This window comes from Misgurnus anguillicaudatus, chromosome 25, assembly GCF_027580225.2.
Source record: "Misgurnus anguillicaudatus chromosome 25, ASM2758022v2, whole genome shotgun sequence".
In the NCBI taxonomy this organism is placed as follows: Eukaryota; Metazoa; Chordata; class Actinopteri; order Cypriniformes; family Cobitidae; genus Misgurnus; species Misgurnus anguillicaudatus.
Genome location: NC_073361.2, coordinates 32,091,657 through 32,107,861, shown reverse-complemented (window position 1 = coordinate 32,107,861; position 16,205 = coordinate 32,091,657). Strand labels below are relative to the sequence as shown.

Here is a 16,205-nt window from a genome sequence, read left to right as displayed (position 1 = left end):
TAATTCCACGCTTCTTTAGAGCATCAGTAAACAACATCATTGTTATTGTTTGATCTGGCTCCATCTAGCGGCACAAATAATACAAGCTGCATCTTTAAGAAGTCATCTTGTTGACTGTCCTACATTTAAATAAAAATAAGCTGTTATTAGAGATTGTTCTGATTCATAACACTTTGACAAGTCTACACGCCAGGGTAATTACAAAAACTATGACACCCCTGTTGCCCATATATTATACAGTGCCCTCCATTAATATTGGGACAGAGTGCACACTTTGAGCTGTATTTAGAGGGTATTCACAAATTCCATTTTGTCTTTAGGATCTGGGCCCAGTTGCATAAAGCACCTTAAGTGTAATTTTCCCTTAAGTGTCATAGTTAAGGGAAAAACTTAAGGTGCTTTATGCAACCGGGCCCTAGTTCTCACGTACCGAAGCTTCCTAAGCAAACTTTCAAACAGGCGCTATCTTAACTAATCGACTGCAGATTTAAATATAATACATATATATTCTCAACTGGACTAATCTAAAAACTACACTTTGTGACCAAAAAACAGTAATATTAAAGGAATAGTCTACTCATTTTCAATATTAAAATATGTTATTACCTTAACTAAGAATTGTTGGTGCATCCCTCTATCATCTGTGTGCGTGCGCGTGGGCGCTGGAGCGTGCTGCGACGCTTCGATGGCATTTGGCTTGGCCCCATTCATTCAATTGTGCCATTTGGGGATGGAGTTGGAAGTGACCAAACACATCAACGTTTTTCCTGTTTAAACGAGTGGTTGTGCGAGCAAGTTTGGTGGTACAAAATGAAACGTAGCGCTTTTCTAAGCGTATTTAGAGGAGGAACTATATTTTATGGCGCAACAGCACCTTTGGGAGCACTTCGACTCGCCTGAAAAGTTCGCTCCCCTTCTCACTCTCATAATGGGAGAGGGAGGGTGTTACTGCGCCGAGTCGAAGTACTCCCAAAAGTGCTATTACGCCATACAATATAGTTCATCTTTTAAATCCGCTTAGAAAAGCGATACGTTTTATTTTGTACCACCAAACTTGCTCGTATAACTACTCGTCTTAAATAGGAAAAACGTTGATGTGTTTGGTCACTTCTAACTTTATCTCTAAATAGTACCATTGACTGAATGGGGCCAAGCCAAACGCCACCGAAGTGTCGCAGCGCGCCCCAGCGCTTACGTGCACGCACACAGATGATAGAGGGATGTATCAACAATTCTTAGTTTAGGTAATAACATATTTTAATATTGAAAATGAGTAGACTATTCCTTTAAGAAATGGCTATTCTGTCCATTGAGTTTTTATGAGATTCAAAGCAGCCGAGTGTTACCTGTCATTCTGGCCGCCCTCAAATACGTGGCGGAAGAAAGTTGTTCCCAAACAAAGAGGCTTTTAAAATAACTCCGTTGTTGTTTTCTAGTTTTTATTTTTCAAACTTGTGCCGTCAAACTGTTGTATAAAATCAATATCGCTCTCTGAGTCGTGTGGTATTTGTTTACGTTATATTGTAACGACTGTGATTGCCTCCGGCACTCGGCCTGGAGGAGCTCACTTATAAAGTTTAAGTTTATAAAAATAGTCAATGTAATAAAAGGTGCTGTATTACATGAAATATTACTTACTGTGAAAATAGACCGACTGAGTAAAACTCAGGGGCTGAAATATCCCAACTTCAGATCGACCGTAAACCTGACTGGAAACTTCTTGTAGCGCCAGGGAAAAAATGTGCATTTGCGCGCATGCGCAAAGAACCAACCTATTTTTTTTTAACTGAATTTAATTAATTGACATGACTTGGATTTAAAAGACATGCAATTCGCTTAAAACCTATTAATATATTAATTAAAATAAAAAACATAAATTAAATAGTTAAAACTAGCTAACTTGAATTATGCTTCATTTAATTGAGGCCATAATCATTTTTTTCAGTGTTGGCTTGCATCTGACATCCAGAAGAACACGAGAAACACCTTGAAGATGTTTAAAACATTAAGCCAGGAGATCATCTCATCCTCAATACTCTACATTTAAATTTTTACCCAAAAAACAGGACAGACAGGTAAGTCTCACACCAAACTCAACCTTACCCCAGACAGATTAAAGTTCATCACAGTGTTTATAGTGAAAGTGTTGTTTTTAGGCTTTTATTGTTACAGGAAGCAAACGTTGCTCTGTACACCACAGAAAAATCACATCAGTGTCTGTGGAGACTTACATCAGCTGAGATATCGTATGAACTTTACCAAAGAGAAGACGTAAGTGAATTTGATTTATACTTTGTTTTAAATAAATTTAAAAGTGTATACAATTTTACATAATTAATCTTGACAACTGCAATGGGTTAAATTTGAGGTGCAGGTCATAATTAAAACATTCAAAAATTGTATTAATATAGCGTCATTTTATTTATGAATTTGGAATTAAAGCAGACACTTAGTGCATTACAAAATATAAACATTTTTTTATCTGTATGTGTGTTTGCTGGGTTCAAACTAACACAACCACTGAGCTATACAATATACTGTGAATATACAACTCAAGATGTTTGAGAAATTGTTGTAATTTTGACCTGTAATTTTGAATTACTTAGTAAATATTCAACCATGAAATTGAATATATTAGTTTTGTTTGTTTCTTAGTTTCTTTCTAGTGTTTCTATATCATTGTAATATTTCCTTCTCTAGATACAAATGATCAAAATTTAAATTTTAAGTTGTGGACTTTGGTTGTTTTTACACTGAATGACCCCTATAGTGTTTCCACCACTGATCTATATAAATGACTGGATTGCGCATGACGTCACAACTGTGAAGCCACCGCGCCGCCATGTTGGTATACCCAAACGTTCTATTAAATCAATGGACGCGATCACTTTACTAGTCTTCGTTTTTATATCTAAAGTTACCCTGTACATTATTACAACACAAACGTCCTAAGCATGTACATAGTTATTTACTGAAAGTTGTACATTTCAGTTTTTAATCAGTTATTATACATTCATCTTCATTACAGTATCAGATCAGCAGACAGACCGCAGCATATTTAGTATTAATGACAAACGTGCTCATTCTGAAATTTAAATAAATAATCATACTTTATACCGTATGTGCATGCAATAATTTGCTGGTTTTATGTTATCTAAACTTACAAGTTACCTCAACTTATTTAGAGAAATAACGCTGACCGTGTAGCTGAATGTCAAAAAAACTTTATTTATACCCATGTCATTAACAGAACGCAGCAGACACACTCACCTTAACGGTTTTTTATAAATCCATTTTCCTGCCCGATTAAAGCATAAACATTGCAAATAACACCAGAATTAACAGTTAATTTACGTACACATATCCTAAAAATAATCTTGCGTGACTGATAAGCTTTAAAGCGGGTGAATTTAAAAGATGGTTTTGAATGGAAGTCAATGACGCCGTCTGCCGGTTGGGCATACCAAGATGGAGGCTCGAACTCTGCGCTGGCTTCACCAAACGCTGTTACATTAAGCGTTCTATGCGCAATCCAGTCATTTATATAGATCAGTGGTTTCCACACATGGTTTGACAGAGAAATTGTGGAAGAACTGTAAATACCTATTTTTATCTTATTAATGATTAGCAAGATATAAATTATATGATAAATGACAGCTGATTAGACAGAACAAGTGCTGGGTTAAAAATTACCCAATGTTGGGTTATTGTTATGCAACTATGGGGTATAATAACCCAGCATTAGGTCAATTTTTAACCCAGGACGTGTTCTGTCCAATATTTACCCATTATGGGTAAAAAATAACCCAGACATTTTTAAAGTGTATTTTAAAAAACTTTAGAACTGTTTAAAGTGGATTACGGGTTGTACACACAAGAAAAACCTGTTAAAACACATAGACAAAAAGTGAATGGAACTGAACAAAGCGTCTGGAGATGTTTAAAAAAACAATGAACAGAGACACTTAAACTCCAACTTTGTCTGTTCTGTTGTTTTAGTTACCTGGAGTCTTGCCAATGTTCTGACAAATGACTTTAACATGACAAGACTGAAATTGGTTTGAGCACAGATATTATTTTACTCATAGATTTGCATTTAAATGTATTCATCTTGGCATATTCGTTAATCCAAAAAAATAAACATGAGGAAACCAAAGATGAATTCAAGATGAGTCTACAATGTGAATGTGTGATGTTATCTTATGACTGATTTTGTGAAATGATTTTCATGATCAAAAAGAGAGGTGGGGTAATCTTACACTGGTATGAATGTTTTACTCTGTTTAGTATGGATCCAGTGGGATTGAATGTGATTGAAACAGCAGCTCTTGGGAGACCCTTCCAGCTGGGTATGCTGTATGACTGCAGAAAAGATGCATTTATACCAGGTACTACACTACATGTACAACAAAACATTACATTACTCTGATATTTGGGCGACACCAATTAATTGCTTAAAATTTAAATTATTTATGGTTACTTACAAAATAGTTACAATACAAAAGTAAATGAAATTATTTGGCAGTATTACTTCAGTTCTTAACATTCATAACATTTCTCTGAGATTTAAAGAAATAAAGGTACAAATTGTAATTGGAAAAGTACCTTTTATTACAGTCCAATATGTACCATTTTAGTACAGGTATTTGAGGTACCTGTATGCACATTTTAAAAGTATAGTTTGTTAAAAGGTTCCACCCAGCAGTGACAATTTTTGTACCTTCTTGTATCATTTTTTTCTGAGATTGTAAGATACAGTACTGTAGAAGGTATTAAAGGTTACATGTCATGCCTAATAAAACCCTCAAGCAAAGACATAATTCACATTATATTCCATCATTTAGTGTCTTCCCAGCTAACATTTTTTGACTTAACCCAACTGCTGGGTTTTTTCAACATGGTTGATTGACAATAATTCAGCAGTTGGGTAAAAACAACCCATTATTTGCCTCATTTTAACCCAGAAATGTGTTCTGTCCAATAGTTACCCAGCACTCAGTTAAAAACAACCCAACATTTTTAGAGTGTATTTATAGGCAGTTATTACTATTCTATAAATAAATAAAATAAAAAAACACCTATACCCCATTATAAGAACAGTATAGTTACATTTATAATACTTTTCTTTTTACTTATAAGTGATGCATTTGCATTTCAATTTATAACTACTCAGTCGTATACTTACATAAGGGGAATTGGTAAAGGTGCAGGCTGCATTGCTATAATGTCATTATATAGTTACGACTTTATTAATCATGCAGATTTAGTTCTATTTCAAATAACTGATTTGATTTATATTGTTATAACCATGTTATAAGTTACTTATTTTAAGCCATTATACAGTTTTTAACTTCTATAAATTCATTGCCAGTGGCTTTAAGTAAAGTGAAAGCATAGGATACAGTTTTCCTAATCCAAATGTTAGGAAATCATAAAGATGTTATCTAAAATAGTAGCCATGCTGTGAGTTACTTATTATGAGTACTGAGCCCCTAAGGTGACATTGGAGTAAAAAAATCAAAAGTTTAGTTTCATGTGCTCACGCGAAACCTTCATGTGCAAATTTTTTTGAAATCTTTAGTTTCGCGTGCGCGCATGTGAAAGTTTCATGTGAGCATGCGATAGTTTCACGTGTGCACGCAAAACTAAACTTTTTTTAATTTTTCCTCCTTAGGAAGATGTTATTCATCTTTTTTCAATAGTTTATTTGCAAATTTAAAAATAACGCCTATAATAAAGTAATGAAAAAAATCCTATACAAACAGTTGCGATTTACATACTAGTAAAACAGTTATTGGCCAATGTTTACATTACAGGTCATGAATGGGAATTTTGACTTCTTTTTGAATTTTGAAATCTATATCTCCTCATATTCTTGTGTTTTTTGTTGAAGCTCTCATTTCTGTGGACTCATAGGCTGAATCCCAAACCGCCTACTTTCATACTATATAGTATGTAAAAAGCGCTACTTTGCGTACTGTATAGTATGGAAGTAGGCGGTTTGGGATTCAGCCATAGTTTGTATTTTGGGTTCCTGTCTTCCATGTTTGTAGTTCTTTGTAGTTTCTTTGTTCACTGGTCCTGGTTTGGTTGTTCCTCCAGGTGTCTCTGTTCTCCTTGTTTACCCTGTGTATATTTATCCCTTGTGTTTCAGTTGTCTTTTGTCTGTTGTTGTTTGATGTAATGGTGAATTGTCTCCTGATTCATTGTTCTTTGTTGCCCATTGAATTATCTTGTTGTAGCAAGGGTCCAAAAAACGAAGGTGCATAACAAATCGACTTACAGCAAGCAGAAAATAGTCGAAAAATACATTAGTCTTTATTTAACAAAGCATTAAAATGATTTGGGTTATCCCTGCCTCTAATTCTCCACTAAAGAAACATTGGGCAGCTACCCAAGAACTTGTACATGTACTTGAAAGAAAAAAAGATTGGGAAAAAAATAAACAAAATCCCCTAGCCAACATTCTTAGCAGAGCAAGACCAAACAAATGCATAATGATCCTGAGCTTCAAACTATCACATTCTTCTCATACAAGGAAACATAAACCGGGAGCTACAAGCCAAGCAATGAGCAAATGCTAACAGGACCACAGCTGCCCTTCGCTTTCACCTGTCCTTTAAATAAGTGCGGCTTATTACCCATCTGTAATGGGGTTAGAGACCGCTCTCTAATTTCCCCACCCCTCTTTTTGCTACCTTGTTACATTGTTTTACTTGAATTTAACTCTAATACTGCACTAGGATCCACTTGTGATGGGAGAAATGAAGCTTTTCGAAGTTTCAGATCACTTGAACCAATTGCTTCACAAAATGAATCACTGTTTCGAAGAGTTCAAAACACCATAGACGCTGGCGACACCTGCTGGTCAAAATAGTGTAAAAGCAACGAGACCTAGATCAAAACATAATGGGGTGGTTCCCCGGACAGGACTCATTCCAGTCCCAGACTAAAATGCATGTTCATTTTATTAACATTCATAATAAAAAGACCTGAAATTAGTGAAACGAAACTAGTAGACTGATTGATGGTTTACTTCGATTCTGGTTTACTTCGATTCACTACTAACTAAGGGGTGTTGATCTCAGAATTTCAAAACATTTCGACACAGTAATGATGTAATCTAGCCTTATTTGCTGAAATTGCTTGACTTGCCCAATTTGATACACACTTCGAACCAATGATTCGAAACAAAAGATTTAAATGACTCAAAGGTTTCAAACCTTCATGAAGCAGTGTTTCAAAAGCAGCCATACATCACTATGCGCTTGCCGTCTCCTTCAATTCACTATGAACTAATCTCAAATCTGGAACACCTTGAATATAAATAAAATACATTTTGGCACATTAAACTGTTGTTGTTCTAAGGTAGGCTAAATAAGCTTTGCAGAGGGATTGGATTGAATTGTTGGCTAATAAACATTTTTAGATATAAAAATTGATTTGAGTAAATCAGTTGTTATTATTTTTCTTTACAGGACACAGGCTCCTCACTAAAGAGCGGATGGATCAGAGTATCTGTGCTCATTCTCAGATTAACACAGTTTTCACAGTTACAGCTTCAGATTCACTTACAGAAAAATCTAAAGTATTGAATATTGATGGTGGAGTGAAACTGAGTGTTTTAGGAGGACTCATTGATGTAGGAGGAGCTGCCAGATATCTCAAAGACACCAAGAAGTCCTTCAGTCAACAGAGATTGACATTGTTTTATCACTCAACCAGTCAATTTAAAGAGCTGACTATAAATCACTTGACTTCTGGAGATTTCCTTCATTATGATGATGATATAGCCACACATGTAGTGACAGCAGTGCTGTATGGAGCAGATGCCTGCTTTGTGTTTGACAGAGAAGTTTCAGCAGATGAAGATAAAAAAAAAGTAGATGGAGAAGTCAAAGTCGCCTTCAAACATCTTAAAGGTATTTCAGTCGGTGCAAAGCTCGATCTGGATGACAATCACAAGACTGCGCTCCAAAAATTCAGCTGCACATTTTATGGTGACTTTCAGCTGCCATCTAATCCGACTACATTTGAAGAAGCTGTGAAGATTTTTGAGGATCTTCCCAATCTACTGGGAGAAAACAAAGAACTTGTTGTTCCTTTAAGAGTCTGGCTTTATCCTCTGGACAAACTTTATTCAAAAGCAGTAAAGTTTCAACATGACATCAGCATCAATCTAATCACAGATCTTGAATCAGTCATTGAGAGTTTAAGTACAACTGAGATGAAATGCAGTGATCTTCTGACAGATTCAGCTGCTTTGACTTTTCTTCAGTTTCGTAACAAAATCAATGACATGAAGCAAAACTGTTACAAGTACAAACTGAATCTCATGAAGGACCTCGGCTCTCTGTTACCAAAACTTCGTGGTAAATTTCTAGAAGAAACAGCACTGATTGATCTTCTGCGTGAACACGAGGAATCTCCATTCAACAGAAATGCTCTTGAACAATGGCTGAAAGAGAAAGAAGAAGAATCTGATGTCATTAAAATCCTCCTAACACAACTGAATGACTCTGGAGCAACAGTAGAGGTCAACCTAAAGAAAATTATGATGGATCTGGAAGTAAAAAATGTAGTCAGCTACACTTTTACATCATTGGGTTTGTCAGATGATCTTCTTTCTAAACAAAAGGCCAACCTGAGATCTGAGACAAAGAGAAAAAATGATGAGAACACAACAGATTCACAACACAAGACCTGGCTCACGTCTGACATCCAGAAGATTATGAGGAAAAACTTAAAGATGTTTAAAAACTTGATTGATATAACAGATTGCAAATCAACCAAATTTATTGTTGCATCAAAAGAAATGAAAGAATATCCCGGTTCATGCATTCTTCACTACAGAAATGGATGTGATGAAGGTGTTTGCTTTACTCCTCCATTAAAACCAGACTGTCCAATCATTGAAGAGATCAGACGTGATCGAGTGGTTTTGAAGGTCTCTCCATCATGTCCTGCTACAGTAAAGATGAAATTACTGTATAAAATAAAGAAAGAGGAAGACTGGACATCTCAACCTGTGCTGAAGAATCAACATACAGTTACTCTGACTGATCTCAGATCAGACACTGAGTATGAGATTAAATGTGCAGCAGTGGGGAAACTCAACTACACTCTTGAATCTGATGTCATGAGAATTAACACACAGGTAATGTTCATAATGTATCACTTCAAGAATGTGTTTGAATAACAATAATCAATACCGATGTTAGGTTTATCATGTAAAAAAATCCAGAAATCACAATCTATGATTTTTTTTACTATTTATTTGTATGATACAGCTGCAAATAAGTATTTGAACACTTGAGAAAGTCAATGTTAATATTTGGTCCAGTAGCCTTTGTTTGCAATTACAGAGGTTAAACGGTTCCTGTAGTTTTTCACCAGGATTGCACACACTGCAGGAGGGATTTTGGCCCACTTCTCCACACACATCTTCTCTAGATCAGTCAGGTTTCTGGCCTGTAGCTGAGAAGCATGGAGTTTGAGCTCCCTCCAAAGATTCTCTATTGGGTTTAGGTCTGGAGACTGGCTAGGACACGCCAGAACCTTGATATGCTTCTTACAGAGCCACTCCTTGGTTATCCTGGCTGTGTGCTTCGGGTCATTGTCATGTTGGAAGACCCAGCCTCGACCCATCTTCAATGCTCTAACTGAGGGAAGGAGGTTTTCCCCCAAAATCTTGCAATGCATGGCCCCGGTCATCCTCTCCTTAATACAGTGCAGTCACCCTGTCCCGTGTGCAGAAAACACCCCTAAAGCATGATGCTACCACCCCCATGCTTCACAGTAGGGATGGTGTTCTTGGGATGGTACTCATCATGCTTCTTCCTCCAAACACGTTTAGTAGAATTATGGCCAAAAAGTTCTATTTTGGTCTCATCTGACCACATGACTTTCTCTCATGACTCCTCTGGATCATCCAAATGGTCATTGGCAAACTGAAGACGGGCCTGGACATGTGCTGGTTTAAGCAGGGGAACCTTCCGTGCCATGCATGATTTCAAACCATGACGTCTTAGTGTATTACCAACAGTAACCTTGGAAACGGTGGTCACAGCTTTTTTCAGGTCATTGACCAGCTCCTCCCGTTTAGTTCTGGGCTGATTTCTCACCTTTCTTAGAATCATTGAGACCCCACGAGGTGAGATCTTGCATGGAGCCCCAGTCCGAGGGAGATTGACAGTCATGTTTAGCTTCTTCCATTTTCTAATGAATGCTGCAACAGTGGACGTTTTTTCACCAAGCTGCTTGGCATATTCCCCATTGCCTTTTCAAGCCTTGTGGAGGTGTAAAATTTTGTCTCTAGTGTCTTTGGAAAGCTCTTTGGTCTTGGCCATGTTAGTAGTTGGATTCTTACTGATTGTATGGGGTGGACAGGTGTCTTTATGAAGCTAACGACCTCAAACAGGTGCATCTAATTTAGGATAATAAATGGAGTGGAGGTGGACATTTTAAAGGCAGACTAAACGGTCTTTGAGGGTCAGAATTCTAGCTGATAGACACGTGTTCAAATACTTATTTGCAGCTGTATCATACAAAAAATAACACAGCACAAACATGACTTTCTTATGCAGTATTTTTATCTTGTTTTCAGTACAAATATCTAAAAGATTTTTAAATTAAGATGCATTTTCTTGGTGAGCAAAATGACCTATGAAAATAAGTCTTGAGTCTAATCTTAAAATCAGCAAAAGAAGCAAAAAAATCTGCCAATGGAATTTAATTAAAAACTTAACCCAAGAAAAGTTCAAGAAAAATGTCTTAACCCATTGGCAGATTTGTCTTGTTTTAAGCCCAAATTCACTTAAATTGTATTTATTATTATTTTTTTTGTCTAAAACCTATACTAAGTAAGAAAGTAATTTTGTGCAGTATAGCTTGTAGTCATTTACACATGACACAATATTTACACTATGTTTTCATGTTTTAAATTACAGGGGGAAAAGACCAGTTTAGGTTATCAATTATACAACATCTATGACCTCATCAATAAAAGCATCATAATTGAAGATGGAAATCCTGCTCGATATCGTCTAAAATCAACAACAGATAATCTGGATCAATCTGAGTCATACAGAAAAATCACCTTTGGAGAAAGAGACACAAAGAAACCTCATAAAATCATACTGATGGTGGGAGAAACAGGCACTGGAAAAACAACTCTCATCAATGCTATGATCAACTACATCTGTGGTGTTCAGAGAGAAGACAAAGTTTGGTTTGAGATTACAGATGATCAGACTGACCAACCATCAGCTCACAGTCAGACCTCCATCATCACTGTCTATGGTGTTTATATACAAGAAACTTCAGTTGATTTAACAATCATTGATACACCAGGATATGGAGACACTCGGGATATCAATCGTGATAAAAAGATAGCAGAGAGTTTGTTATGTGTATACACATCTGAGGATACAGTCCATGAAATCAATACAGTGTGTCTTGTGGTTAACGCCCATCAAAATCAACTCACTGTTAAACAACGATACATATTTGATTCTGTTCAGTCTTTATTTGGTAAAGATATTGATGATAACATTGTGTTACTCTTCACACACTCATATGGTGCTCGCCCTAAAAATGCCCTGACAGCCGTCAAAGAAGCTAAAGTCAAGTGTGCTGAAGATGAGAAGAATCAGCCAATCTATTTTCTGTTCAACAACTGTCAGGAAGAAACATTTGATGAAGAATATCAAACATTTGAGGATCAATCATTGGATCTCAGTTACAGAGGAGTGACAGAGTTTTTCAAGTTTCTTGACAGGACAAGACCAAAAACTTTAAGTCTGACACATGATGTTTTGCTGAAAAGGAAGCGGTTGGATGCAAACATCTCCAATCTTCAATCACATATTCAAACGACAGAACTGAAGCAAAATCAGCTGAAACAAACTCAAGATGTTGTGGAGAAACATAAGCACTACGTGAAAGAAAATAACAACTTTGAGTATAAAGTTGAAGTGGCTTACAAAAAATATATTGATATTGATCCTACAATAGCTAAAGAGGCCGTGTGCTGCACCGTCTGTGAGGAAAACTGTTACTATTCAGACTTCTGGTGGGTGAAAGATCTCTCATGGTGTACTGTGATGAGAAATTATCACTGCACAGTGTGCACAAATAAATGTCACTACAGCAAACACATCAGAGGAACAAAAATGTATGTCACAATGATAAAAGTTGAGACAAGAACTGATGAAAGTTTAATGAAACAATATGAAAACATAATTGGGGAGGATGAGTCTTTAATAAAACAACTGCAGGAAGAGCTACAAGAATTAGAGAAAGAGAAAATCAATCTGGTGAATGAAGCTTTTCATTGTGTGAAGTCTCTGGAGATGATCGCATTGCTGCCTGATTCATTGTTCACACTCCAGCACATTGATTTTCTGATTGAGATGTTTAAGGAGATCAATGAACCTAAAAAAGCTGAAGCTCTGGAGAACATCAAGAAGAAAGCAGGAGAAGGAAAGAAAGAAGTAGTTGAATATATCAAAACATTTCATGGGGAAATAAACAAGAATGAACCTTGTTAAACCCTCTTGGAAATACAACCTCAGCATGTTTTCTTGTATGTTGGATCTCTGGCATAAAAAGTCAGTGTGCAAAATTTCACACGCTTGTTAAAAGCCTGAAAGCATCAAGACAAGAAACAGTTTCTTTTATAAATTGTTTTTTATTTAAAAACTTTTATAAAATGTGATATAAATGTAATAAAATGATGTGTACTGATTGACTGCATAATAATGTTTATTTTAAATTGATGCATTTGCTAAAAACATTACTGGCGTGAATTTTGAGGCAAAACAAAGGGCATTGTGTATTTTGTATTTTAATTCAAGTTGTTTTCAATTTGGCCAGCTCTTACATTTATCTTACATTTATTTTAGACTAGGACTAGTCTAGTCCTTGTCTGGGAAACCACCACATGTATGTTTTGTCCAATTTAAGATGCTCTATCATAAAAATGTGTGTCATAAAATCTACTGTACTTTATTAAATACGGTAGAATGCAGTTTCATGTTTTTATTCTGTAGTAATTAACATTATGCATTTTAATTAAACCTGACATATTAAAGATAGTTGTTTCCAGACTTTTTTTTACACGATTGAGTTGTTAACAGTACAGTTGTTGGACTGGTGAATGTTTCTCATATAAAGAAAAATTTCTTTGATAGCCTGATGTTCTGTGAATATGTTTTTAATATTGCACCATTAAAGTGAGTCCCTCGTTCTCACTAAGTGTTTCTGATCACTAGATGGCACCAGAAGCATTACTTTCAAAAAGCTTCTCATTCAAGGGTTTTTCATGTAACGTCATAGCCTGGTTAGCCAGACCTACATCAAGATGTAAGGTGTGGCAACTCGTCACACAGACGGATCAATCCGAGGGGCGGGATAAAAGGTTGTCCCTCAAAATGCCTCTGCACGCAATAGGATAGCGCTACGACCAATACGACTCCAAACACATCTTCCTTGCTTAAAAAGGACTTCAGTAGGGTTCTTTGCTCTTTTCTCAAAGAAAAACATAACTCTAAGTCCTCCAGAGTCGCGACCAAAGCCGATTCAAAAGAGAGCTGTTCGCCAGCAGCAGCCATTCTTTGTTTTCAAGTGCCAGGGATCCGTCGCAAATCTGTCGTCATTATGTTAAGCCCGCCCCGCATGCGCTATACACGATGTGATTGGCCTGACACAATTTAGGTTTTTGGAGCTCTTAAAGAGCCATTAAGATGACAATTTTAAGCGTCCTATCACGGTTGATAAGTCCCGGACAACAGGTTTAAATGCATCCAAGGTCAAAAAACATTGTAATTTTCTCAAAATATACATTTCAAATTACCCCATTTCTCAGATATCCCCAAACGATTCGTGTGAAGCCGTTCAACGACTCATTCTGCCTAAACCCCACGTTTCAGTAGCCTACTCTGCTCTGATTGGTCAACTGACAGAGTCTCTGCACAGATCACAGATCAGTGGCACAGACCAACAATAGTGCAACATGTATTGACCTAGTGCTAACATGATTTACTGAGAAGACATTATCGACATAAATACACATCATTCATCATTAATCCAAGAAATAAAAACGACGATAGAAACTAACAATTTTACACTCATTTAAGCATTTATGTAAACTAACCGGGTCATAGAAAAACCGCTTGCTAACGTGACTCTCTGACAGAATATAAGAGTTTAAAAAACAACATCAATACACATCTTTCATCATTAATCCAAGCAATAAAAACGACGATAGACATTAACCAAGTATGTAGCTATAATCATACTTACAGGTTGTGGTTAGGAGACGCATGTTGTTCCAAATAAAGTGGGTACTGAACCATCTTTCATTGTGTGACGTGGATAAAGTCAGGCAGGAGATCCAATCCATATAACAACTCGTTTCAGCGATTCAGAGTCGACTCCCTACTTTAGAAGCCAATAACTTTATGTTAGGGTTATGTTATGTTGTTTCAGTATAGCTTTATTTTAATCTCCTGTTTATTACTTAAATTACAAAAAAACACAAAGTACATTTTTAGACATCCCTTTTGGAATTGTTGCACTCAAATCATAACGTTATGCATTATTATAAGTAAGGAATAATTGACTCCGGGCCGTTGAATTATTAGAAAAAAATGCACACCCGAGGTGGTGATGCGGCCACGACGCAAAGCAGTTATTATTTTTCAATAATTCAACGGCCCGGAGTCAATTATTCCGCTTATACTACGGTTACCACACCTCAAAACATCGATCACATGACATATTTAAAGGGATTCATTCAGTTTTTGTACTTAAATCAGTATTGTGAGTATGATTATTTCTTCACGTCTCATCATCCAATGGCTCTTTTGCTTGATCCAAAACTTCATTTTAAAGCTGGCAATAGAAACTTGAGGCGCTGATAGCATTCTAATGCAGTTATTAATGAAGTCATTAGAAAGAGAGCAAGAGTGACAGAGACACAGAGAGAGAAAGAGAGAGAGAGAGCGAGAGAGAAAGAGGGCGAGAGAGAGAGAGAGAGAGGGCGAGCGAGAAAGAGAGATTGTGTGATTGAATGAGGCTACCTCTGTGCATCTCTTAACAGCACTGTCATTTCCTCGGAAATATATATACAGTGTTGGGCAAGTTACTTCCAAAGTGTAATACATTATATATTACAAATTACTGTCATTTGAAAGTAATTAGTTACATTACAATATTACTGTCTCTGAACTGTAATGAGTTACACTACTTTTGCGTTACTTTTGAGTTACTTTCATCAAAATAACAGAAGTATGAATAGGCATTATAAAATGTTAAAATGTAGTTTATCGATGCTTATAAATCTAGAAGTTATGTGTTGGGCCTCGAGCTTTGAATAGGCACAGTGAAGACATATGGCAAAATACAGTAACAATCACTGTCAGAATCATAAACACAGACATATGATCTAGTAAAAGTCTGGTAAATTATGGTACACATACCAAACACAATAGAGCCCAATATAATGCAACCTATAGCCTAATAACATGGCAAGACACGCAACCTCTTTTCATTTCTATTCTTCACTTTTAATTCAGATTCACAGCACAAACCTAGCATGCACTGGGTTGACACAACTTATCAAAAAGTGCTATTGGAGGATCAGGCCTCAAGGAATACAGCTCATTTCAGTACAATATAAGGATTACATGTAGACTAACATATCATTGCTTAATAAAACACAGACAAACAGAGGAACACTGCTTTTTGCCAAACAATGAATATAGGTTCCCATACAAAGGCTGGTAAAAACTTTAAACAGTCATGTTTAAATCTACCATTTAGATAACCATGTTTAAGTCTACACTATACGTTGTAGTTTTGGTTGCTGTTTGTAATAAAACTGTAGATAGCATAGGAATAGCCTAGCAATCTATTATGTATATGGACTGTAACCATAGCAACGTTAGCTTACCTTGTCATTGCTGGTGTGATATGGATTTTACTGGCAAGATTTCTAAAAGTCTCTTTACTTCTGAGGTTCAAGCAGCACAGGAGACCGATAGAAACTTTCTGTTGCTTTTACTTAGTGCAAAATTGTGCGTGTGTGCGGCGCTACCGGACCTGATTGCGACCACTTTAGTCCATGCTTATACAGCCGCGGACTTCCCAGATTCGGCCCTTTAAGAAACGCGTCTATATTTGACGCGCATCGCGTCCAAATC

At 36.4% G+C, this 16,205-nt stretch overlaps 2 protein-coding genes across 2 annotated transcripts; both read left to right on the top strand.

Moving 5' to 3' along the window:
* Window positions 1-1,678: 1,678 nt before the first annotated feature.
* LOC129425379 (verrucotoxin subunit beta) lies at window positions 1,679-9,199 on the top strand. Its single transcript, XM_055181287.2, has 3 exons — window positions 1,679-2,271; window positions 4,288-4,388; window positions 7,479-9,199. Exons 1-3 carry the CDS (start codon window positions 2,249-2,251, stop codon window positions 9,197-9,199), a joined length of 1,845 nt encoding a protein of 614 aa, XP_055037262.2. The 5' UTR covers window positions 1,679-2,248.
* A 1,726-nt stretch (window positions 9,200-10,925) lies between these two features.
* On the top strand, window positions 10,926-13,007 carry LOC129425859 (uncharacterized). Its single transcript, XM_073863883.1, has one exon. It carries the CDS (start codon window positions 10,926-10,928, stop codon window positions 12,549-12,551), a length of 1,626 nt encoding a protein of 541 aa, XP_073719984.1. The 3' UTR covers window positions 12,552-13,007.
* Window positions 13,008-16,205: the final 3,198 nt, after the last annotated feature.